Genomic DNA, 25,373 nt, shown 5'->3' with positions numbered 1-25,373 from the left:
AATGATACAGGTGAATTAAAGATGAAATATTGTTTTATTTATACACCCTTGACAAAGAAACTTACAACAATTAATCTTGTAAGCCATTATATTTTGAATGGCTCATAACATTTAGCTCAACATAACATAAAACATAATATAACATATTAATACAATCATTAAGTGTTATTCAGTCTAGGGTCTATTTGCCCTTTCAAATGAGCAACAGTCACATCAATAATGAGTGTTCCCTACGCTTTATTACATTGTTGTGGCTCATTAAGAAATGTACACCCAGTATAACACTGGTTGGAGTCTTTCCTGTTTTGTGTTTTCAGTTGGCTTCCAGTGTGACATCAGTTCTGTAATGAAAGGGAAACAAAAATGAACAGTGTAAGTAGTAATTTGATTGAAGTTGCTTTAAACTACTGTATAATCACAACTGCTAGGCTAATACTAGAACCATCACTATGTTCTCTTTTGGAAATAATTTTATTTCCAAACCAGAGTGTTTGTAACATTTAAGTAAGTGTTGTAACTGTAATTGCCTTGATGGGGTCTATGAACACAACCTAGGTGGTCTCACCTGTACCAAACTGGTCTTTAATCCAATTTGCTGTTGTTAAATGGACCAGATATTAATGTTATATGTTATAAGTTTACGAAATATCAGATTTTACAGTTAATAAAAAATATGTAAAAATACTTACACTTCTGCTCATTCCACAACAAAGTTATGAATAAAAAGATAGAAAGATTATAATCAAAATGATGTGATCAATTTGAAATGTCAGTAGTAGGACCTGTAAGGCTTACCTGCGGGCTTTGGGGACATCAGAGATAGAGGGAGCTCAACAGTCACATCACTTTATTGAAAAGAAATGACAAAATTGGTCAACATATTCAAATATTAATTGATCTGTTATGCCAAGGAAAGGCAAGAAAATTACCTTCCGGTTAGGCCACCGAGAAGACTTTATGTAAAAGAAGAAAAAAAGAAAAAAAGGGGGGAACAGAAAACATTCTATTTGTTTTTTGTTTTTGTAATTTTTTTCAAGAAATGCCTGAAATGAACTTACCCTCCTCCAGCTACCATCAGATTGACTTTTACTTTGTAGGAAACAATGATTCCTTGCATCTCTTTATCTCCTTGACTCCTGAAAGGGCAGAAATAGTTCCAAAGCTTTAGGATTAGCCCGACATGGTTAAGTGGATGACATCTTGAGTTATGTCATGAGTTTAAGTGGAAGATGTTTACATGGTTGTGGAGGCAAGATGGGTGTCCTCATCTTTAAGACGCCCATCGACTGAGAGGCCACGCTTCTCTGTGTTGTTGGACAGCAGGGGTGTCACCTGGAAGGACTTCTCAAATGTTGCATTGGCGTTTATTGTCTCCCTGTGGAAAAGTCCCATTACAGTCCAGTGTGATTAGAAAACATATATAATCTAAAGGTCCCATTTTGTTTACCAAATTGCTATAAGTCTTACCCAAACTCTTCTGAGCAAACGGCTTTGGTATAAGTGTCAGAGGAGTACAGTGCCACGTTTGTAAGCTGCTCAACTAAAAGGAAAAAAAAACAACAGTATAGATTAGTAAATCCAGTGGAATTTTCTCAAATGATCTGAATTCTGCTAGGATTATGCACCTGTGATTTTGATTTTCTTCACCACTTTTGCAGATTCATTATTGACTTTCACTTTAACCATGATCGGATCACCGTGGTAATAGAGCTCCTTTTCCAGAGATGCCTCCATGTTGACTGGCTTGTCCGACATCATGAAGCCTTTGCTGATCTCAGCCTTAGGGCCGGGTTTGTTGGTGGTTGGAGCATACTGAATTTTGCGAATCATCAGGCGGCAGGTGTCTCTGGTAGAGTTAAAACAATTATATTTGAATTCAGTAATGATTGCTGTGGCCTGTTTAATCTTGTATTTCAATCGTGTACATAGTACATACTTCTTTTCAATGACTTCATCAGCATTGTCTGGTGCATTGGCCAGGTATGCTTTGACCTCAAAATCCACACCACATGCCTGTAAATATATGAAATTCATGTTTAATTTGTAGGACTTGAAAGAGAAAAACACATTTTAAATGTTTTTTTTTTTTTTTACCTTGCCAGCGTCATTTGGGCCAGGCTGTAAGGAGACTGAGCAAGGAAGGTTGGGTGGCAACTGTAAAATGTCAGATTATAATGTAAATAAATAACCTTCAATTGCTGAGATGCTGTGAAAAAGGCATTTAGTACCTGAAATGTAAAGGGATATCCTTGCTCTCCAACTTTTTTCATAAGGGACTCTTGCATTGGAGTCTTGGCAGTGTTCCCCTCTACAGGGGGGTATATTTGGGTGCGCTGAATCCAGATGTCCCTCCTGAAGGACAGCCCAATCACGTCCAGGTCATCACTTCCATATCGGAAAGCACACGCCAGGTACACATACACTATAACATATTTTGTTGTTGTTTAGTATTCATTAATGATCAATCCATCATTAACATTATTTCACTAATTATTACCTTTTCTCCCATTAAGACCTGCGGGGTCCACTTTGACAACTCCATCTATACATTAGATATACAGTTAGTCCACTTGTAATATGTGAGATTGTGGAGTTAAACTGCCACTTACCAACAATCTCCACTGAATCAATGTTATCCACAAAGTCTCTCTTCCCCAAGTACAAGGCTATCTGACAAAAACACAGGAAAATCGTATTGCTTGACAAAGTTTTAAGTTTTTTCTTTTTTTTTTTTTTAGCTATTTCTGGGAGTTGGAAAAGCAACATACAAATCTTACTCCTCCCTGTGCTCTCGGAGTACCCTATAATAACTACATACAGAGACGACTTACATGTCCATTGCCACTGGTCTTCTTGAAAACCCTGAAAGAGAGACAGACCAAGAGACTGTAAGTGCATGTTTTTAGTTCTGTTTTGTTTCAGTGAGCTGTTGATTGTCAAGCAGGGCCAGTAGGGTAGACAAGAGTCAAGAAGGTACTAATGGAAAGGTGGGGGTAGCAGGATAACTTCCTTCTGTCCCCTGTCTCTACTTTGCTACCTTAGAGCATGGATTACCAAGCTCAGGATGAAAAGACACCTGTTGGATAATCTGAATTGAAGATATATTCACAGCTCTGTGAGTCAAATTAAATAGTTGTGTAGTTTGTTCAATTTAAACTTGACTTAGGCTGAACCGAATAAAAAAACATCTTAAAAAACATCTTAAAATTATGATGTAACAGTGCAATGTTTTCTTGTTAAAATGTGTTTAAGATTAGCATTTAAAACAACATTTATATTGTATCCATTCATCACTAAGTCATACAGTATTATAAAGCAAAAATACTCACTTTGCCATTTTGAAGATTCTGCCTATAAAATAAATGATAAATGATAAAATGTTTAGCTTAGGATAATACAAATACATTACGAAGAAAAGTGAATATTCCTAATAAGTAAATAATTCACTTACAATGAAGTGTCCTCTCTGTCGGCCTGTCACGTCTGGGAGTGAATGGTATGAATGGCAATCACTGCTGTGAATGGCTTTATACTATGACCTCCCGACCTTGTCCTTCCCTTCCCTCAGCTAAATCTGGGCACCAAAGATGTCCCTTTTAGACACAATCTTATTAATACATTATATCATGAAACATGCAAGTAAACATTCTTCTTGCTATATTCAAGCCATGTTGAACCACAAAGTGTTTTTCTATATTTTAAATTGCATTATTTTATGTTTTTTTTTTATCTTTGTATTTCATTTTAATTCCCCTAAAGTAAATTCACCAACTAATATTTTTCTATCCTACTAATTTTTACCAAAAAAAAATATGGAGCGTCAATGTTCAAGGACTTTCTTGTAGTTTAGTTTAGTTTAGTTTGAATTGGTAGTTAGATGTTGGTTGTTATGGTAGCCGTGGTGACAGATGGCTTTTCCGAGCCTTGTGTAATCTGTGCTCATGAAATCTGCAGTTCTTTACGTACGACACTAGATTTTAAATAAGTGACCATTTGTATGCTTCTGTAGTTTGATGGCAGTTGCAATTAGCATTCAAACAAAATGACCTGAAATAAATTCTCCAACCGCTTGTTTCTTTCACAAGCCTCAATAATTCTCTAAAGCCAATCGATTTTCTGGACAGTATATATTCTTTCTCTGCCAACCATGTTTAATTGGTTGACTAAAAAAGTAGCGGATGAAGGGTGTCACAGAAGATTGCCACACCTTGGTAGGCATAGATAATGAATAAGAACAGTGTTAAGCAGCCTTTAACACTGTCTAGAGACGATGTTGATCTGTCTTGGCCCGGATCATGGTCCGGTTGTTTTCATCCATGGAATTAAACCTTTTAATGCATTAAACAACCTGATCTGTTCACTACAACTCACACTGTCATCTTAACATAGTACGGATTAATTTATCCAAAGGCTGTTAAAAGCAGAATCAGATCATCTGTGATTTTTTTATATCACGGTTTTATGGGACAAAAAAGACAAATAAATGATATATGCATTTTATTACAAACGTCTGTCATCTGTTGGCACTAAAAATAAATGCAGATAAAGGTGTTAAAGATGAAGAATGGTTAGTGCACTCCCCCATCTGTTCTTGGGACCATCTTCTCTGATGCTATTCTTGTTTTGCTGTTGGGAGTTAGAAGCAGTAACTTAAGCCACTTATACTTAAGCTGTTGCCATTTAAAGCAGGTTCTTCTTTATAAATAATGACTAGTTAGCCAGATCATAACAGACGTCCTTCACAATTATAGCCTACAGTGCATTCGGGAAGTATTCACATCTATTCACTTTTGTATTTTGACTTATTCCAAAATAAATGTAATTAATAATTTGCCTCAAAATTCTACAAACAATGCCCCATAATGACAATGTAAAAGCAGGTTGAATTATTTGCAAATGTATATCAAAAAAGTACATAAATATTCACAGCCTTAGCTGAATATTTTGTTGAAGAACCTTTGGCTCTAATTACAGCCTCATGCTACAAGCTTGGAGCAGATATTTAAGAGCAGTTTCTCTCATTCTTCTTTGCTGAACTTCTCATGAGGCTTCATCAGGTTGGATGGTGAATGTCGGTTCACAGTCATTTTCAGATCTCTCCAGAGATGTTCAGTTGGGTTCAAGTCTGGGCTCTGGCTGTGCTCAAGGACATTCACAGAGTCCTGTAGCCACTTCTCTGTTATCATGGCTGTGCTTAGGGTCCTTCTCTTGGAAGATGAACCTTTGCCCCAGTCTGAGGTCCAGAGCAGGTTTTCATCAAGGATGTGTCTGTACACTGCTGCACTCCTCTTTCTGTTGATCCTGACTATTCTCCCAGTTCCTGCAGCTGAAACACATGTCCACAGCTGATGCTGCCACCACCATGCTTCACTGTAGATACAGAACTGACCAGGTGATGAGCAGGGCCTGGTTTCCTCCAGACATGACTCTTGTTATTCAAGCCAAAGAGTTAAATCTTTGTTAAATCAGACCAGAGATTTCTGTTTCTCATGGTCTGAGAGTCCTTCAAGTGCCTTTTTGCAAACTCCAGGTGGGCTGTCATGTGACTTTTACTGAGGAGTGGCTTCACCACTCGACCATTCAAGCCTGATTAGTGGAGGGTAGCTGAGATGGTTGTTCTTCTGGAAGGTTCTCCTCTCTCCACAAAGACACACTGGAGATCTGTCAGACCATCAGGTTCTTGGTCACCTCCCTGCCTAAGGCCCTTCTCCAGCTCTACAGCTTTAGGAAGTCTTGGTGGTTCCAAACCTTTTCCATTTCATTGCTGCAGAACTGTTTCTGTTCCTGTCCCCAGAACTGTGCATTGATACTGTCATTTCTGAGGTTCACAGACAGTTCCTTGGACTTCATGCCTTGGTTTGTGTTAATTTTGGACCTTTGGAGTTTTTGTTTATAAGAGATCTTCCACTGAGAGTGTTTTTCTGTGTTTTCTTGTTTTTTTATTCTTTAATATATTTGCAAATAATTCTAATACTTTTCTTTCAAGTTGTCATTATGGGGTATTGTTTGTAGAATTTTGAGACAAATATTGAATTTGATTAATTTTGGAATAACGCTCTGACATAGCAAAATGTATAAAAAATACCTTTTTAAATACTTTTAGTTCTGCTGCTGATGAACTGGGGCACTGAAGCTGTGCATGCTGATTTGAGTAAAAACATTTGAAAGGGAAAAATATTAGAAATACTTGACATGATTGTACAAAACATGATTGTATTAAACATCTAAAATATAATGTAATAAAGACAGAAATGTCCAGTTTGTACTCTTGATAAGTGTTATGTGATAAGTAATTTCAAAATGTTTCAACATAAAAGGCTTATTGTTTAACCCTTGTGCCATCCAGACCTGAAGAAAGAGGACTATTTTGATCTTGAGTTCAACCTCTGGCTCCTTATAAAGCAGCGTAAGTGGTCAGTCTTGGGATCTGTTGACACATTCAATAACGTTTTAGCTTAAGAAGTTAAGACCAATTTGTGAAATGTTCTTATTTCTATTCCTCAAGAGGCTATGATAGGGATGTATACTACTCCATGAATAAATAGTAAACAGGTTTATTGCTTTATTGTCAATCTACTCTGTACCTGTTTGTAGCTTTTATTGACAAATCATTGTAAACTGTGATTAAAGATTAAGTCTGTACATTCTAGCTAGGGAGGGGGTGTTGGATGTATTTGTTAAATGATGGTTGAGGTCAAAGTGGGCGGCTGATTCCTGCTGAGTCGATAGAGGCACCACAGCAAATAGTGCTTTAAGTGCATCCTACTGTGTTCAACAATACAGTTATTAACAGAACCAGAGGAAAAACGGGTGATGTTTTGGTTAGTGAGACTTGATCACAACCATATGTGTTGGAGAAAGGAGAGAAAACTTTTGGATGAGGTCACCTGAGTGTGCGTATATTGTGTACGGGGCTATGAATAGAAGGGAAAGGGAAAAGGAGGAGGTGAGCGAGAGAGCGTTGGACAGACGGGAAGTTTCACACAGTGGTTCTAAAGTTGAGCTCCTCGCAAGAATTCTTCTCCTGGTTTACTCCGCCATCTGGAATGTGCAGTCACTTCCTTTGTCTGCACTTCACTCTAACGGGGCTGTCCTCTCCCTCGCGGCTCCCTCCCTCTGCTCTGACAGCTATGTGCAGGACCATTGCACACCGTGACACATTTTGACAAGACACACATTTAGAACAACAGATCTTTTGCACTGTAAGTCAAAACTCTGGATCTGAGTAGCTCACATCGTCTGGACGCTCTGCTGAAGGAATCTACAGGCCTGGACAACTGGAGTCATCAGAAGACCTTTTTTCATGGGTGTTGCTGTTTCCTTATAAGGAAACAGAGCTGGGAAATCATTTGAATTGGTCTGGTTTCTGGTGTATGCCTGTCTGGTTTTAGTGCTGACTGAGATACATCTGAGGTACGTTGGTCCCTGATACTTTACACATGCATGTACTTTCATTGGTTTATGTGACTTCTCTTTTCTAATTTCCCCCCCTTTGCCCTCAGGTCGAGAGGAGGGCTTGTGTTGTGGTTGAGCTGAGCTCTGGGTTACTCTCTTACCTCTGGGACTCAGTTACGATTGTGTGTGTTTGTTGGAGCAACACATCTGCCAGACCACAGGGGCTCACAAGGAAAAACCGATAACTGACTAGTGGATCTCCCTCATCAACAGCTGGATTTACTGTGGTAAAAACCTAAACTGAGCCTGGCGGAACCTTCTCCCTTTAATTCAATATGCATGACTCTAATAAAGACGAGGAAGTTGTGCCGTAAACTACGTGGATCAGAACTGAAGGATCATGAGGGGAACATCACTCACCCGCTCTAGTTGTATCATGAGTGAAGGAATAATGATTGAGTTTGACAGTAAACATAACAGCACATGTTATGTGGAGCTCTCCGCTTCCTTTGGAGTACTTTTATAGCCATCACACCACTCTGCACAGATCACCATGGCGACAGCGGCCTGGTATCACAGGGACATCAGCCGTGTGCATGCAGAGGATTTACTGGCCCGGGCCGGGAGGGATGGCAGCTACCTTGTGAGAGACAGTGAGTCTGTGCCTGGAGCTTATGCACTGTGCCTCCTGTGAGTATGACAGTCTCTGTTTTTAGACACTAAAACAGTTGTGTAGATTCACAAGTCTAATTCACCAAGTGCACAGGGGAGTTATTGTCTGAATGGTTTTGTATTCATAACCTTTATTTGTTAATTATTGTTTCTGCCTTAAAAAGTCTACCAAAAGTGTTTTTTTTTTTTACTTTAATATAGTGATTGGTTGACTATTTACCAAAAGTTTTTAATGGATTAGCCATCCATCAGTTTGTTAGTCATCTACCAGGAGTCATTTTCAGGCTCCATCATCCCACACACATTTCCACTGAAAGAGACATTTCTGACTGTCTCGCACCAAACCCAGGACTCGGTTTCCCCTGTAGCCCTCTGTGTTCCCTGAGACCCCAGAAAGAGGGCGGGAGCCCCAGCGACCGCACTACGCTGCCTGCTCATCGAGCAGAGCCAGATACATTCCTGAAAGCTGAGCCCAGCAGAATGTGCAAACCCTTTCTCTTCATTCTTCACCAACATTACCAGTTTAAGCTTGTACATTCCAAAAGATCTCTTCTGTTCTGTTTTTATTATCTCTCTCTCTCTCTCTCTCTCTCTCTCTCTCTCTCTATATATATATATATATATATTATATAATATATATATATATATATATTATATATATATATATATATATATATTATATAATAATATATATATATATATTATATATATATTATATTTATATGGTAGTCCTTCGTCCTTCATTTTTTGTTCTGAATTTTAAAAATAACAACTGCCTTTTTTAAATTTACATTAACACTTTTTAAATGCAGTATGCTTGTTTCATAGGTTCCAGCGACACGTGCACACTTATCGCATTCTTCCAGACACCGATGGCCTCCTGGCAGTGCAGGTGAGTGGTCATCAGATGGACAATACTGTAGCTGTCTATATACAAAACCTTTGGGTTCAGTCTCACAAGGAAAACCGTTAAGAAACAGTGGTTACAGTGCAGTATTACAAAACATTATTTTACCCTTCAAATGGAGTGTGCTACATGAGCTTTGGCGTTGTTGCTTGAATGACAACTTTGCCATGTGGCTGCATGCTTGGTGCATGAGCTCAGCAGAACAGAGAAAAAGTGTTTTGTTTCAAAGATTCCTTCTTGAACCCACGCAGTAGCCCACTGATATAGGACTGTAGTCTTTCTGTGCATAAACAAAACTATGACACAGCTCAGGGACGACTTCTTTGAATATTTTTTTTTTGCAAAACTACACACTTTCATTAATTTTGTTTCTTCTTACATGACTATATATTTGGTAATAAGACTAATTACAAAATGATTTTACTTGGGAAAACTTCATCAGTACATTTGTTTTGTTTGCCTTGTTTGTCTGACTTGCAAAAATAACAAGAACTTCCAAAGGGTTTGTTTCTTATTTGTGATGGTCAATAAGATGTCATCAATGAAGTGGTAGTTTAGTATCTTTATGTTTTGTTTTTCAATACAGTCTAAAATGTGAACCATACTTTTTATGCATGGTGCATTTGTTTATAGTGCCTTTTGTTTCTGTTTGAAGAGATAATAGACAAGCAGGTAAAGGGTCATGAACTTCATGTTGACACTGGAGACTGAGTCACCTTTTTGTGTTCTTGGCTCACAGACAACACATGGATTGCAGGTGAACTGCTTTCGGACGCTGGAGGACCTAGTGCTGGGATATCATTATCCACACAAAGGCTTGGTTTCTCAGCTTTTGTACCCTGTTTTCCGGGACGTTGAATCTGGAGATGAGAGCTCTGGTATAACTTTGCATTGTAAAAGTTAAAACCGTAAATAAGAATATAGTATGTTTTATTAGACACAATGTAAATATACTTTCTTGGGGATATGCAGATGACGAGAGACCTCCACCTCCAGCGGGGCAGCCAGTTACCACAGTGTCTGCACCACCTCCTGTCACTCCAGGTCCTTCAGCAATATTCCTGGACAAATTGCTGGAGATGAACACATCTAGGTATCAGAATGCTGGAATGAGGATGCACAGTTGACATGTTAACAAACGTTTGTATTTATTTCCAAGTATATGTGTTTTACAGTACTGCGAGTGAGATGACCTCTCTGCTTCATGACTACCTCTATAAAGAGCTGTCCCTTGACATTGAGAATGTACATAAAGGCTCCACAAACCTTTCCCACCTCAGACGTACTCTGGGAACAGCGTGTCAGGGCCTGAACAGGTTTGTATATCATTTGTGGAAGTAATACTCAAAAAAACTCTAAAATCAACTTTTCATTGACAGTGAGATTGACCTTACTCTCTCAAGCTTGGAAACCCTGGCCAGGGTCTTTGATAATCCGAACTGTTCTTTTACACACAAAGCTCAGGTAATAAATACACTCTCATACGGAAACACTGGGATGGAACAATCTATTGGTGTTAATTATTTAAATGAACTTACTTACTACAATTTTGTCAAAAGGGTCCAGACATGGAGATAGACAGTTTGTTGTGTAAAGTTTCAACCTTAGTGAGCCTTCTCTCATCTTTAGAAAAAAAGGTATTTCTGTGCAATTACAATGAAAAACTACAATTGTGAAGATGTGGACTGACATTTTCTCTTTGTATTTACAAGGTATTACAAGCATTACAAGAGGCAGTGTCTAATCACAATTTAGCAGTGCAGCCAAACCCACCGCCGCCACCAGAACCTTCAACCATCAATGTGACATGTTTTGCACCTGTCAAGAATCCTGTGAGGCACATGTCCATCCACTCCTTCCAGGTAAAAACAACGGATCATAAATCATGCATGTGTTTTCTTTATTTTGTTCATCATTCTTTTTCTATGCAGGTGAAGATGGTACGCTATGGTCGACAGATTGTCTCTGTCGATGTGGACTCAGGTGTAATTCTGTTTGACAGAAAAGCTGACTCATTCAGTGTTGAAAAGGTTTCCCATGATCGAAGTAAGTCCACTTCATCACATTCTGATACATTACACTACATTGCCCATAGATGTGTATAATTGTGTCATTTGCTCCATCAGTTCTTCAGATTGTCAAATTTCAGAGCAGTTCAGCCAAGGTACAGATGGTGGTTGACAAACTCCACAACACACCACGAGAGATGATTTTTGAAAGTGCCAGAGTATGACTAAGCTGTCAAATGTCCTTCATTTTAAATGTTCAAATATTTATCTTCATGCTTTTTTTTTCTTTTCAGAAACGCAATGCTTTCTGCCAACTCCTGCAGCTGATGAAGATACGGCACTCTGGGATGATTGAACCAGACCTGATCTCTGTGTTTATTGGCACGTGGAATATGGGTAATGGAAATTGTATTCACTTGTAAAGGCAAGGAATGGTACGGCATTCAAAAATGAAATGTTTTGGTATACAGGTGGCTCCTCTTCTCCAGGAAGCTTGCGGTCATGGGTTACTTGCTGTGGTTTGGGTCACACTCCCGATGAGTCTATTGGCCATCTCCCTCATGATATATATGCTGTGGGCACTCAAGAAAATCAACAGAGCGAGAGAGAGTGGACCGAAAACCTCAAAGCTACTCTTCGCAGCTACTCTCACATTGACTTTAAACTGGTAATCAACCTCCCCTATTGTTTCCTACTGTTTGAAGCCTTTAATACTGGCGAAGAGGCCAATAAACTGGATAAAAATAGCAAGTTCTTATTTCTTTGTAATAGAGAGTTGTGTCCTGTAGGTGGCAGTGCAGTCCCTTTGGAATATGAGACTGGCAGTGTTTGTGAAGCCTGAGTTTGAGGGGCGCATCAGCCGCGTGGGCACAGCCAGCGTCAAAACCGGATTAGGCAACACGTTGGGTAAGACCCAGCAAATAATCAGGGGCTATAATTTTGTCATGCATTTTAAACTATTTTATTCCCAGGAAATAAAGGAGCTGTCGGTGTCTCTTTTTATTTGAACGAGACATCATTTGGGTTTGTTAACTGTCACATGACGTCTGGAAGTGATAAAGTCCTTAGGTAAGTATTCTATCGTGTTTGCTCTGATGTCATTGTTTGAAAGTTTATATTGTGCTTATTTTTGTTTATAGGCGAAACCAGAATTTTATGGATGTACTAAGACTGCTTTCCCTGGGTGACAAGATTGGTCCTTTTGACATCAGTCTTCGATTCACTCACCTGTTCTGGTGTGGAGACCTCAACTACAGACTGGACCTGGATGTGCAGGTTAATTTATGCTGGATATTGTGCTGGAACAACTGCTATTCAAATATGTTCTGACCATGATTTTGTATTATAGGATATTTTAAAACATGTTTCCAAGAGAGAATTTGAAGAACTCATGTGTGCCGACCAGCTAACCAGAGAAAGACTAAAGAGGAAGTGTTTCCTAAATTTTAGTGAGTTTCTGATTATTTCTCCACATTTCTTTGTATGTGTAATGATTTTATTTCATTTTTTGTTCATGTTTGTCTTTAAGAGGAAGAGAAAATCTCATTTCCACCAACTTATCGATACGAAAGAGGTTCCAGAAATTGTTATCTTTGGCAAAAGTACAAGACTTCTGGGGTAAATATTTGATCATGTTGTACAGAAACACCATTATTTAATACAATCAATGTTAGTGCAATTTATGCATTTTATTGTTAATTCTTCATTTAAAAAAAAAAACTTACAGTTAGCATTTAATTTAACTGCTGATTCAATAGCTATTTAAATGGTGATCTGAATTAATAACACATTACTAATCATCATTAGTAAATGTACTGATTGTAAACAGCATAACATGAGACAAGAGTCAATATTCTGAATTGTTTCATCTGAATCTTAAAAAACAAACAAACAAACACACACACACACACACACACACACACACACAAAAAAACCTACTCTTGAGGTAAACAACTCTTTCGTTTAACATCTAGTATGCTGTTTACATGCCAAATATATTTTTATGAGTCATCCAATCCCTGCCTGAGAGCTCTGGTTACGGCATACTTATCTTCACCAACAGTTGTTGGTTGCATTATTCTCATTCTAGCTCAGTTCAGCAGCGGCAACAAGAGGCTTTCATCTGACCGTTTTTTATAATAAAAAAGAAACATTTTTGTTGTAGGTGCGAGTAAATGTACCTTCGTGGTGTGACAGGATTTTGTGGAAATCATATCCAGAAACATATATCACCTGCACGGCATATGGTATAATGTTTGAGTGAATAATAAATGTAATATAATAGTATAGTTTTTTTTTACTTTTTACTAATATTTTTTTTCATGACAGGTTGCACTGACGACATCTTCTCAAGTGACCACTCTCCTGTTTTTGCCACTTTCCAAGTTGGAGTGACACCACATTTTGTCTCCAGAAAAGGTGCTGTGAAGGTTTTGTTAGACACACAAAAAAAATGAATATTTGCATTATTTAAAAAAAAAAAGCTAACAACACTGGTGTTAAACAGATAAAAGAACAAGCATCGAGAAAGCGTGGATTGAACTTGAAGTTGTTGAAGTCATTGTAAAAACATCAAGCAAAGCTACATTTTTTATTGAATATTATTCACCCTGTCTTGAAGGTAAGGTATCCTCATTCAGTACAATGTGTAGTTTGTGTAATGCAAACATATGAATCTGTCTATTTCTGAATGTTCAGAGACACGTCGTTCTTGTGAAAACGATTCTCAGAGCTGTGATGTCCCTGGGTTTCTGAAGCTTGGCTGGTCTTTTAAACAGTTGCCAAAGGTATACAATTGGTTAGAGATAGTTTTTCTTAAAAAGTTATATTCAATTGCCTTGTATTTCCTCTGGTAGCTCTTTCCCATTTTCTCTGACATGGAGTATCTTCAAGATCAACACCTTCTGCTTTCTGTGAAGTCATGTGATGGCTTTGAATCATATGGTAAGAACTGTACAATGTAAAATTGTTCATTAAAATAGAGCTGTGATTCAAATTTGAATCACATCAAAATCAGAATGTTTCCTGATCACAATAATCAGCTTTGGACTTTTTAATATAACATTTGTAAAAGAGTTTAGATTAGATTAGATTTGGGGTGAATAGTTTTTTAAAGTCTTATCATGAACCATATTTATCTGTTTAAAAAACAAAAAATGAAATTGAAAATTGTAATAGAGAAATGAATCCCTTTTCACCTGTATTGTCCAGCCCTATGTTTAACAAAACTCTAATTAACTCTCAATTTCTTTTCTGTCAGGTGAATGTTGTGTGGCTCTGCGCTCAGTCATCGGAGCCTCAGAGCAATTTGAGACATTTTTGAGTCACCGTGGGGAAGAGATGGGCTCCATACGAGGACGGGTCAGAGTTCATATCCCTAAAGACAGAAGAGGAACCAGGGCTAAAATCTATGGTTGGTGATGCATTGGATACATTTGGTTGGTTGTTTCCTGTTTCCACCTTACCCTTACACTTCTGACTAAACTTTCATTTTTAATAATACTGCTTTACATGCTTCTGCTTACATTTCTTCCTCCATTTGGTTTTACAATTATCAATGGCTTTGCACTTGCTGCTTTCCACCTCCCGCTTCCTCTTTTGGTTCCTGATTGGCTCACCCTCTCCAGATGCATCCTGAGACACAAAGCACATGCATAATGTGTGACCAGGTCGGGCTATACAATTTCATTCAAGAATTGCCTTTTCTCTTTATTTGGTGAATAAAGAAACTAGATTTAATTGAAAATGTATGTATTTTTAGAATTCTGTTTGGATAAAGATGACAAACCCTCTGTCCGAGGACACCTTTCTCCTGCACAAACCCGGGTCCCAATTAGCAGGTAATAAAACCAGAGTTCTTTTACTTACTAAGACTTCTCTTGACGTACTGTGATGTCTCACTGCATGTGATTTATTTGTTTGTTGTTCCAAGCAGCTACACCAATCCTGCCTATTTCATCTTTGAAGGGGTGTCAGTTTCACCCAGACAGCAGTCTTCACCTCATTGCAGAGACCCTCCTGTTATCTGGTCTGGAAATGAGGTTTTGCAGCTCCCCAAAGTCTCAGGACGTCCAGACTTTGACCGAAGGCTCAGCCGCAGAGCTGACTTTACGGAGATTGAAATTCCAGCCTTATTGCCACAATATGCACAGGCAGATGACCTTCACACACCCCAAACAATCTCCTCTTATCAGCTTTTCCCAGCCAAAAATCCCCTCTCCATTTCCACACCCTCATGTATTTCAAAATATCAGGAACAAGCTGTGCAACACAAAGTGAAATGCATTCAGAACACTGTCCAGGACTCTGTTCTGCCTGAGAAGAACCTCAAAAACTTATATATGAACCACTTGGTGATCATTAGAGACAAAGACGCGAACCAACCAGAGAGAACCAGTTCCATCCCTTCAGTCAAACCTCCGGCAGCTTTTCCTTATGTTCCGGCTAAAGCGACCCATTCTCAAGCTTCAGTTCCCTGGCTGGTGGAGCAACAGACGCCAGGCTTGACTGGAGACAACTCTCTGACTGCTTTACAGATTGCCAAGTCTCTCAGTGAGGTAGATTTCTTTCCCATAGAACAGAAAAGTCCTTCAATACAGCCAAAGCCAAAGTGTAGAAATGGTCCTAAAATGACAGTAGACAGAGAATATAGTTGGGCTAAAGAGGTACAAAAGTCTCATCAGTAGTAAAAGTTTTGTTTTTTTAAAGCACACATCTAAAACGGCTGTACTCTATTACAGGTGTCTGTCCTTCAGGGTGCACCAGAAACTGTGAAGGAACTCCTTTCTAAAATGGGCCTTCAAAAATACTACCAGGGTCTTCGCCTCTGTGGCTGGGATGACCTGGATTACTTCTGGTAAAAATATGCCATTTTTATTATTAAATCATTAATAATGTCATTGGGCTTCTAAGGCTTTTGGTTTGCATGCCCTTGCATGGTTAGCACCAATTGAAAATGGGAATTTTGTGAAGTATTTTTAATTATAAATTGCCTCAGGTCTGAGGCACCACTGTAACTTCAATATTAACTATTCCTCAGTAAGTAGTTCATTACCGACAGCAGTTTAAGGAAAGTAAACACTGTTTGACCAGGAGAGTGAAGCATGAAGGACTTTAGGAATCCTGATTAGTATTTAACATTGACAGCTCGGATACTTTACTTTTTCCCCACCCATACCAAAGGCCACACTCTGGACTTAGTCTGTTCCTCTCTCCTACCCATATCTAAGCCCCACCCCCTCCCCTTCCCACTCTCTGATCATCTCTGCATCCTTTTCTCCGCCCCCCTACCCTCGCCCCACAACCCCAAAAAACGCACCATCACCTACCGCAATATCAAGTCAGTCAACCCCCTCACGCTCTCCCAGCTCATATCCTCTGCTTTCCCCCCTGACTCCCCCCCCTCTTCCCCCGACGACTATGCTGTCATGCTCAACACCACCCTCTCCGACTCCCTTGACTCCCTAGCCCCCTGGAAAACCTCCTCCGTCTCATACATCAACCCCGCCCCCTGGTACACCCCTGAACTCCGCACCATGAAGCAGACTGGCCGCCAACTCGAACGACTCCTCAAAAGAACCCGCCTCACCGTCCACGCCGAAGCTTTCAAATTACACATCTCCTCCTACCGTGACGCTCTCCAAGCCGCCAAATCTGCCCACCTCTCCACCCTCATCAACAGCTCCCACCGGAGCCCTCGCACCCTGTTCTCCACCGTCAACAAGCTGCTCCAGCCACCGGACATCACTCCACCCTCCTCCCCTGACCTCTGCAACTCTTTCCTCCTTGCCTTCAATGACAAAATTTCCAAAATCAACAGCTCCATGACTGCCGTCTCCATTAACTCCATCGTGTTGTCCCCCCTGTCTGTAAATACCCCCCCCTTTTTTATTATGTTCAGCGTCTTTGGGTCACTGAAAAGCGCTATATAAATAAAAGTTATTATTATTATTATTATTACTTTATACGGATGCTGTATCTGCGGCTCTGCTTGTACTTTCTATACTGTACTCATGAACGCTTGTTTTTCACAGTGGCATCACAGAGGCAGATCTCCGTGCTGCTGGAGTAATAAATCCTGCTCATCGCCGCATGATCCTTGAAAACCTTCCTAAAAACTGGAACTGACAAATTACAAGGAGTTAATGTGTAATGTAATTATGAAACTGGAACACCTATTTGAACTTGTTTCTAACATGAAACACTGGTCATTAATATCAACACTTTTGTTCGATTATTTGTTGTATACTAAATATATCTTCAACAAAAACTTGTGTACATAATGTATACCTAAATACGTGAAGTGAATCTAACATTGATTTTCCAGTTAAGTTCTGTATATATTTTCAAAATCCACCTTTCCGTCCTTGTGGATATAGTGTTTCAGAACAGCCGTTTGACTGTGTGCAGTGCACGTCACTCTGCTATTATTGAGCCTAGATCCTTTAAAAGCCATAAAGTCTATGGCTATACATATCTATTGCAAAGCGCTGCCTTAGATAATTTTGTTTACCATGTCATCTATGGCACAGATGAATGTTCATTGTGCAAGTTTTATGCTACCTTCGCAGCCTTAAGTACATAAAGCAACTCTTGACCATCACTAAGCAATGTAAGTAGTTTTGTATAGACCGAGGAGAAGGGCTGTTTTGTTGTACAAAGATTTTGATGACATATGTGACATTGCAGTGTATTTTTCTATTGCACAGTGAGTTTTGTGTGAGACATTTTTGTTGATTAAACTGTATTTAATGTTATTACCCCATGGAGATGAACTAAAGTCTTATCCACTTGTGTTGGTGAGACAGTGACACAGTTTCAGTGATTTCACTTTCAGTTCTAGTTACTTATTATTTGGATGTTCAAACACATCCCTCTGTGTGACCAAACAGTTGTGTCACTGACCACAGTGTCACCACTGTCCTGTTAATAGTAGTGTCAGTATTGGGATTGCATAGATAACTGGGAACAATACAAATTAAGGAAATACAACCCATTTTCCATCAACCAAAGAATACATGGGCCTCTACGTTTTTTTTCTTTCAGCATTTTATGAACTATATAGGTAATTTATAGCTTTAAATAGTATTTCACGTAAGTAAGAACGTACCAAAACAATATTTAGCAGCAGACATATGTATTCCATATGTGTGGAAGTCAGTGGCACACTTGGATACATAAGCTGTGATCCATTCACATTCCTGACTGCAAACCGCAGAAGCTCCTCCCAACTCCAGACTGCTCGTCCCAGCACAGCATATGCACATATGCACACATTCAAACATGAACATCCAACTATTGTCACATACTTTGCTTTAAATCCATTTCATTTACATCAGACGACCCTAAAATCTCTAAATTAAATCATAGTTTTAAAACACTTTGGGGATGTTAGGCCTGTAGTAAAACCACAGGGAGATCTATCTGCTTTTCACATCAAGCCAAGCTCTGCTATAACATTGTAGTTCTGAAAAGGTTCAGTCAACTCTATCCTGTATACACACCATTTGGTGACTTATTAAATTATCATCTTATCTCGTTAGTTATCAAGTTTATCTATGTTATATGTGAACACACCCAAAACATAAAAGTTTATTTTTTGGGTTCATCAACGTTTCACTGTCAGTATGTCTATTCATACAGCACTTTTTTCTGAGGAGATGACCCCTTGTTAGTGCATGTGAATATAATGCCGTGAAACAGCACCCGCGCGTTGCTTGGTGAGTTCATAAACGGAGCTCTTTGACTTTCACGTGGTTCTGTCTTTAGTGCGCAGACCCGTCCACTCAGCAAAGTGGCTTCCGACTGCAGGAGATTTCACTCGTGTATTAATAGGCGTAGCAACACTGTCCACCGTGATGCATTTCGCTCCCATGAAGCCTCCTCTGAAGTTATTGCAAACTTGTGCGTAATTGCGTCTCCTGAACCACACGCGCGCGACGGAGAAACGGAGAAAGTCCTCTGCAGTTTTCACCTGAATTGTTTTTCGTGTCTTTGTCTTTTTTGACTTTGTTATCGGATACGCTGTGTGGGTAAGTGCCAAAGACCACGATTGTTTGTAACTGTTAGCCTGTTATTTTAGGCGCCTGTGATGAGAGCAGATGCCTAGATACGTAGTGGGCCTAAAACATGCCCCAAATACATCTTATGTGTTATTGTGTTGCCTTTTTAAGTTAGACTACAGCTACAATGCGACGAGAGCTTTTATGCATTGATTTTCTATCCAAAACTGCAGAATATAAAGCACACCCAGCCCGTAGAGTGAATCCAGATACCTCCAGTACACTGTTGACACAACCGTGAAACAGCACCGTCCTCTAAACTAAAGCAGGGTATGTTTATAAAATGTGTATCTGAGTTTGTGCCTTTTGTCTTATGTCGACAGATCTCGCTGTCAGAATGGATCCGGGGGTCCTAAGCACTCATGTCCTATTCAAGCACAATCTGTCAGAGGTTTCCATCCCTGTCTTCAACTCTAACTGCCGCTTCAATGAGGAGTTCAAATACATTCTTCTGCCTGTCTCCTACAGCCTGGTGTTTGTGGTGGGGGTTGTGCTTAATGCCACGGCCTTATGGATGTTTCTAAAGATGCGACCATGGAATCCCACCACCGTCTACATGTTCCATCTGGCTCTCTCAGACTTCCTCTATGTCATCTCCCTGCCCACACTTATCTACTACTACGCCAACCGCAGTCACTGGCCGTTTGGAGTGGCCGCCTGTAAAATTGTGAGATTCCTTTTCTATGCAAACCTGTACTGCAGCATCCTGTTCCTCACTTGCATCAGTGTGCACCGCTACCTGGGCATTTGTCATCCCATCAAAACTATGACCCTAATAAAGCCTCGCCACGCCCATCTGGTGTGTGGCCTGGTCTGGGCTGTGGTCACCATCTGCCTTGTGCCGAAACTAATGTTTGTAACGACTTCCAGGCGAGACAACGATACACTTTGTCATGACACGACCAGCCAGAATGCCTTCAATGAATATGTGAACTACAGCTCTGCCATCATGGTGCTTCTGTTTGTGGTCCCCTTCACTGTCATCATGGTGTGTTACTGCCTCATGGCCAGGTCACTTTGCAGACCCCGAGTGGGATTATCTGCCAGCCAACAAGGGAATGCCTCTCGTCAGAAGTCTATTAAACTGATCATAATTGTGCTGGTGGTGTTTGCCGTCAGCTTTGTTCCCTTTCACATTACAAGGACCCTCTACTACACCTCCCGCGTGCTCAATGCCAACTGTGAATTCCTCAACATTGTCAACTTCACATACAAGATCACCAGACCACTGGCCAGTGTCAACAGCTGCATAGACCCAATTTTATACTTTCTGGCAGGAGACCACTACCGCTCCAAACTGATGTCTGTTCTGACAGGAAAAAGACAAACCCAGAGCTGGCCGGGTCCACAGCAGGGTCAAACACAAGCCAACAATAATTTTGCTCTGAACTCGCAAAATAAAATGGACAAAGAGGTGGCAACAATAGAGAGCTAGCGAAAGCTATATCTTATTTTTATGATGCAGTTTTTCCTTACAAATATACATTTGCACTGAGCGACTATGAAACATTTTCTAACACTGCATAACCCTGATGTTGGAAAAGCCTTCTATGGTAAACTTGCTGTATATAGAACTAATAAAAAAACACCTGATACTGAATCCCACCCAAATAAAGAGAAAAAACAGCAAACAGCCATGTTTTTCTTAGCCTACTGCAATAACAATGAGGTGTTATTATACTGGGCTTTATAGGTATTTAGTATTTTGTCTCAGGCATTTAATGTAATTGTTGAATAATAACATTCAGCTTATATCAAATGAAGCCAAATGGCGCAGTATAACATGGTATTTATAATATACAAGTTGATTGTAAAATTCTATGCCCGTAATGTTTACGTCTCTGAGCGTCCGCAACAGCTCACTGGTGCCACCTTGTGGCGGAATGTTAGCGGAAGTCAAAGTGTTTGCATGCGCTCTACCGCGCGCTGCACACAAACACGTGCAGCAAGAGGCCTCTTCAGTAAGTTGTTCATAGTTTTTTTAAACATATTTCTTTGTGTTTAAGTCTATTGCCAATGGCAACCGTTTCGATCCATTATGTGTCCTGTTGACTTATGAAACACGATTTCAATAAGTGGTTATCATAATAGTCTACAAAACCATTAAATTAAATTTCTCGGTAAAATGTTTTATTTATTGCTCCTAGGTAGGCTACTTAGCCTCCTATAAAGTCATGACAGTTAGGGTTATAGCTTCATCAGAAATGTAAAAATGTGTCTTAAAACCTTAAAATGTCTTAAATGTAGCCTATAGTTCATCATAGAATAATTAGCAGTATTAGTTTTAATTTTTTTAACCCATATTGTGCGCGTCTCAGATTTCGATTCCACTGACAATATTGACAAAGACTGCATGAGGTGATACAGCCCAAGGACACTGCCCAGCCTCAGCAAAAACATGCACATGCACATAAGCAGGTTCTTTTTCCCAGAGGAGGAGGAGCACGAAGCAGCCTTGATGGAATAGCAACTATTGAAGCTATGTTTTTAGATTATTATATAGGACAAGCTTGGTCAAATTTATGATTTGTGGTTCAATAGGCCTATCTTGCTAAATGAGCTAAGATGAATTACCAGCTATATACATATTATATATATATATATATATATATATATATATATATATATATATAAATTAAAAGTTTATGAAATAAATCGTTCCTTATTATGATGAAGCTGACACATTCACTGCTCACCTACTGTATGTAGTGCATATATTAATCTACTGAACATATCATAGCATAAAGTTTATTATTTATGACCTTGACATCACTGCGTTGGCATTTTATAGAGATGCAGGGTTCACTAATCCACTTGTAACCTCAGAACACAGTTTTATCAGCTTAAACTGTGTCAGGGAAACATGTAGCCGTGGGCTTGTTGTGGCATGAAGTAAAAGACAAAGACAGAAATAAGAATTCATTGATTAATTAATATCAGCCTTATGGAGGAACAGAGAAGGAGAAAAAGGGAGTGAAACATTGGAGCAGAGAAGAGCAAGACGAGGTGAAGCGGAGGTGGGAGACGCAGGAGAGCTGAGAACTGTTTGAGAATGTTTGTGAAATAATTGCAGTGTTATAAAACATACACACTAAAACTTGTGTCTTACCGAAAAAATGCCACAAAATTCCAAAACATTTTAATTAAAAAATACAAATAAAAGAAGAATAGATAAACAGCTTTTTATGACAATAAAACCCACATGTTTTTTATAACATTTTCATTTTACCTTAATTTGAATAGTGAAACGCAATAAGAAAAATAAAAATACAATTCAAATGCGCTTGAATTACACACACATGTAAATAGCCCCTATCTGGATAAGAACTTTGAATTCTTGTTTGTAGAATTAAAAAGTGACATCTTTTATTGCTTGGGCAAAACGTTTTTTGAAAAACATGAATATACAACTGCTAATTATTTTTGGTGTTTATTGACTCTAAAAACAAATAAAAAGTCTAAAATGATTAGAAAAGCTTCACATGAAATTAAAAACACTCTCACACAGGGATTAATTAGGCCTATTGTTATACAAATAAAGAGAGTAAAACACACACACACACACACACACACACACACACACACATATATATATATATATATATATATATATATATATATATATATGTGTTTTTACTCTCAGTTTATTTTTTTTCAAATACACCTACGCTGGGCCCTTAAAAGTGATGCATCTGTTGAGACTTCAACATTTTTGTGTTTCTCTCTTGTTTGACAAATTATAAGGCAGAGATGAGGGATTTCAAGGACGCATGGACTTCAATTTAATCGAAGAGGCTGCGAGTGGAGTGGAAGAGTGACACACAGAGGAGAGAAGTTCATTATTCTGCTGAAAAGGAAACCAATGGCTTTCACCGTTGCCATAGAGACGGCCTTTCTTCGTCAGTCAGACCTATGATAAGGTACTTCACAGCATTAAGCACAATTATTGCAAGGTAAAAAGGGGAAATATTGCTTCCCAATGCTAATAGATGTTAGATATTGATTGGCGTGAAGATTTGTGGGAGTGGGTGCCCTGGCTGTTACATCTGCTGGAGCAACGTTTGATCAAATTTGTTCAAGATGAAGAAGGATAGGCTTTTGTCGTTAAGGTTCAAAGTTAATTTGAGCTTTAAACCGTTTAGTATATGAAATGTGACACAAGAGTTATGCTTCATTGTATCAAAACAATGTAAAATCTTCATCCAGCAAAACACTTTCATATAAAAATATGTACTTGTTCTTAACGTCTTAATATTCCTTTTAGCTATAATCCTGCATTTTCATCATTTACACGGGCGTAGTAATTTTGTTGCCAAGTGACCGGCCTGCGTTCTTGCACAAAAGCAGGTGGCCTTGGCAGCAGCGAGGTCAGCACCCGACACCACTCCCGCTGTTGGGGTGCAGTGTGAGTTAGTGCATGGTGTGTGGTTGGTTGGAGGATTAGCACAGAGCAGATCCAGCATGTGGGGGGAATGGGTGGTGGGGGGCAAATTGTTTTAACCCCTATTACAGCAACCGCACGGCGCTTCTCTTATCTAGGCTGCTGCAGCCACTCATTAATATTCCCTACATATGGCACTGCTTTCTGTATCATTGTCTATTAATGGGAGGGATAATCGCTCATTCAATTATCAGGCAGTCAGCAAAAGACCAACCGTGCCTGTGCAGCTCTGGTTCACACACAGTGGCACAGCCCGAAACAGAGGTGTGCCAATGAGAAGGTGAGAGCGATAGCAGGGATTACAACATATTAGCTGCTTTAATAAGGCGGCCAGTCCCACCCATGCACAGCGAATATGGATATGTGGCAACAAGAAACAAGACTGAACTTGACAGCCTCAAAACTTAACTTAAATGTAACACACATTAACTTCTTTACATCCTGGCCCTTGTTGAATACCTAAAGGTTATATGTTTGTTGACTCGAGTTCAGTCTAAAGACTTTATAAGTGACTGAAGTAAGTAAGTCCGCTGGCCACGGCTCTGTGAGATGATCAAATGTGGCATTGATCCCTGTTGAGCTGTGCTTTGTGGCTGCAGGACCTGAGCTGTGTGTCCGCCTGCCGCTGGGGCCTTGGCCTGGACACGAGGGCTACTGATAATGGTTTGACCTCTGGCTGTTTTGACCTGGAAGGTCCTTGTTGAGTCAACATGAAAAGCCTCACAATAAATGAGTGGTAGAGTTGGACTAAGGCTGCAGTGTGCCTGAGTTTCTAGACGAGAAACTGCTACAAGCGGGGGTGCACTGGCAGAGTGTGAAAGAGATAGGAGGTGAAATGTTAACAAAATCTTATAAAATATGTAGTTTGATAAATTTTCGCATTCTGAATGAACCGAAGGCGGCTGTAGCTATGGAGGGCCTTTGTTGGAGGTCCCATTTTCTCTGGCAGAGCAGCACGCTCACAGGGTCAGCGAAGTTACGAAAGTAATTAAAGCTTGGTGATTCACTGCCTGCTGCACAGAAAAGAAAGCAAGCTGTCATTCTGATTTAGAAAAATAAATTACAATTTTAATAATGGGGGCGGATGGGGGTGCGAGAACATCTAGAGCCGTGCAGGGTTGGGGGGAGGCGGGGTGGGCATGTCGGATGGGAGGAGGGTCGAGGGGGTTGCTGGCTGCCTACTTATCAATAGTTGCAATTTTTTGAAACCGCATCGGTAGTACATTGCGAGAGCACAAGTGCCCTTAAAAAAAGAAAACCCTGGAACATTAACATACTGATTTCATGCGCATGGCAAAGGGCCTGAGCCAATATCAGAGAGGACTCAGCAGTCCTATTGTCTGCTGGGACTCTGGTCCCCTCTGATATGAAAATTCAATTATTTTATAACTAGATCTGGCGCTGCGTTTTGACAGTCACCGTTAGCGCCTTGCCAGCTGCATCAGTGTGGGGGACCAGAGGCTCCTGATAGCGAGAGGGAGGCCTTTCAGACATTGACATGTTTTTGGGGGACAAGATTGCCTAAATGTGTTGCATTTAGGGCCTGAAAGTTAATCTAATGCACCACCATTATCTCACTCAGGTAATTCCAATACCGCACTCAATCTATGTTTACGCTCTTGCACGGACCCGCATACTCGCACATCCATTCATTCTTCAGCACTTTGAATCTGATTCCCAGGCTTTCTGCATCCAAACAGGTTATGTATTTATTTATTTCCTGGCAGTGCACATTCTCAGACCCCCGGAAACTATTTAAAATGAAAGTTGTTTTCTAAGAAGCATCAGCAGTTTTGAGGAAATTATTCTGTAGAAAGACACAAAAGAAACAGGAAAAAGTACTCAATATATAGACACTATTCAAAACCGAACAGTTTTATGTTTACTTT

The 25,373-nt window shown here is 39.6% G+C and overlaps 3 protein-coding genes across 4 annotated transcripts in view; 2 read left to right on the top strand and 1 right to left on the bottom strand.

The window, feature by feature from the left end:
- Positions 1-484: 484 nt before the first annotated feature.
- Positions 485-25,373, bottom strand: part of arr3b (arrestin 3b, retinal (X-arrestin)) — a 338,825-nt gene continuing 313,936 nt past the window's right edge. The window contains exons 2-14 of the mRNA XM_072437215.1: positions 3,452-3,481; positions 3,330-3,351; positions 2,832-2,862; positions 2,610-2,670; positions 2,498-2,542; positions 2,229-2,422; positions 2,095-2,154; positions 1,937-2,013; positions 1,626-1,846; positions 1,468-1,540; positions 1,238-1,375; positions 690-1,136; positions 485-595 (exon numbers count right to left, since the gene is read on the bottom strand). Of these exons, the coding sequence (XP_072293316.1) occupies positions 1,055-1,136; positions 1,238-1,375; positions 1,468-1,540; positions 1,626-1,846; positions 1,937-2,013; positions 2,095-2,154; positions 2,229-2,422; positions 2,498-2,542; positions 2,610-2,670; positions 2,832-2,862; positions 3,330-3,337 (990 nt within the window). The 5' untranslated portion in view covers positions 3,338-3,351; positions 3,452-3,481 and the 3' untranslated portion in view covers positions 485-595; positions 690-1,054. The remainder of the gene's footprint in view (positions 596-689; positions 1,137-1,237; positions 1,376-1,467; positions 1,541-1,625; positions 1,847-1,936; positions 2,014-2,094; positions 2,155-2,228; positions 2,423-2,497; positions 2,543-2,609; positions 2,671-2,831; positions 2,863-3,329; positions 3,352-3,451; positions 3,482-25,373) is intronic.
- Positions 7,734-17,968, top strand: inppl1b (inositol polyphosphate phosphatase-like 1b). Of its 2 annotated transcripts, none has more exons than XM_072437109.1 (27): positions 7,734-8,085; positions 8,896-8,959; positions 9,714-9,852; positions 9,947-10,067; positions 10,150-10,290; positions 10,354-10,438; positions 10,534-10,611; positions 10,687-10,836; positions 10,906-11,020; positions 11,101-11,201; positions 11,277-11,379; positions 11,454-11,650; positions 11,772-11,889; positions 11,955-12,051; positions 12,123-12,258; positions 12,332-12,431; positions 12,512-12,600; positions 13,148-13,229; positions 13,312-13,401; positions 13,490-13,603; positions 13,681-13,769; positions 13,839-13,926; positions 14,243-14,395; positions 14,744-14,822; positions 14,918-15,647; positions 15,723-15,838; positions 17,016-17,968. In XM_072437109.1, the coding sequence occupies exons 1-27, from the start codon at positions 7,949-7,951 to the stop codon at positions 17,107-17,109; spliced, it is 3,606 nt and encodes a 1,201-aa protein (XP_072293210.1). In that variant the 5' UTR covers positions 7,734-7,948; the 3' UTR covers positions 17,110-17,968. The 2 variants fall into 2 exon arrangements, with proteins under 2 accessions (XP_072293210.1, XP_072293200.1); XM_072437099.1 differs by having other exon boundaries at positions 14,915-15,647.
- Positions 18,804-20,664, top strand: LOC140351303 (P2Y purinoceptor 4-like). The gene is made up of 2 exons (XM_072437088.1): positions 18,804-19,013; positions 19,367-20,664. Exon 2 carries the CDS (start codon positions 19,381-19,383, stop codon positions 20,476-20,478), a length of 1,098 nt encoding a protein of 365 aa, XP_072293189.1. The 5' UTR covers positions 18,804-19,013; positions 19,367-19,380; the 3' UTR covers positions 20,479-20,664.

This window comes from Eucyclogobius newberryi, unplaced genomic scaffold (assembly GCF_026437365.1).
Source record: "Eucyclogobius newberryi isolate DKJ021-1_F unplaced genomic scaffold, fEucNew1.0.hap1 SCAF_11, whole genome shotgun sequence".
Taxonomy (NCBI): domain Eukaryota; kingdom Metazoa; phylum Chordata; class Actinopteri; order Gobiiformes; family Gobiidae; genus Eucyclogobius; species Eucyclogobius newberryi.
The sequence above is the reverse complement of the archived record's forward strand: the minus strand, read 5'-3'. Positions and strand labels throughout refer to the sequence as shown.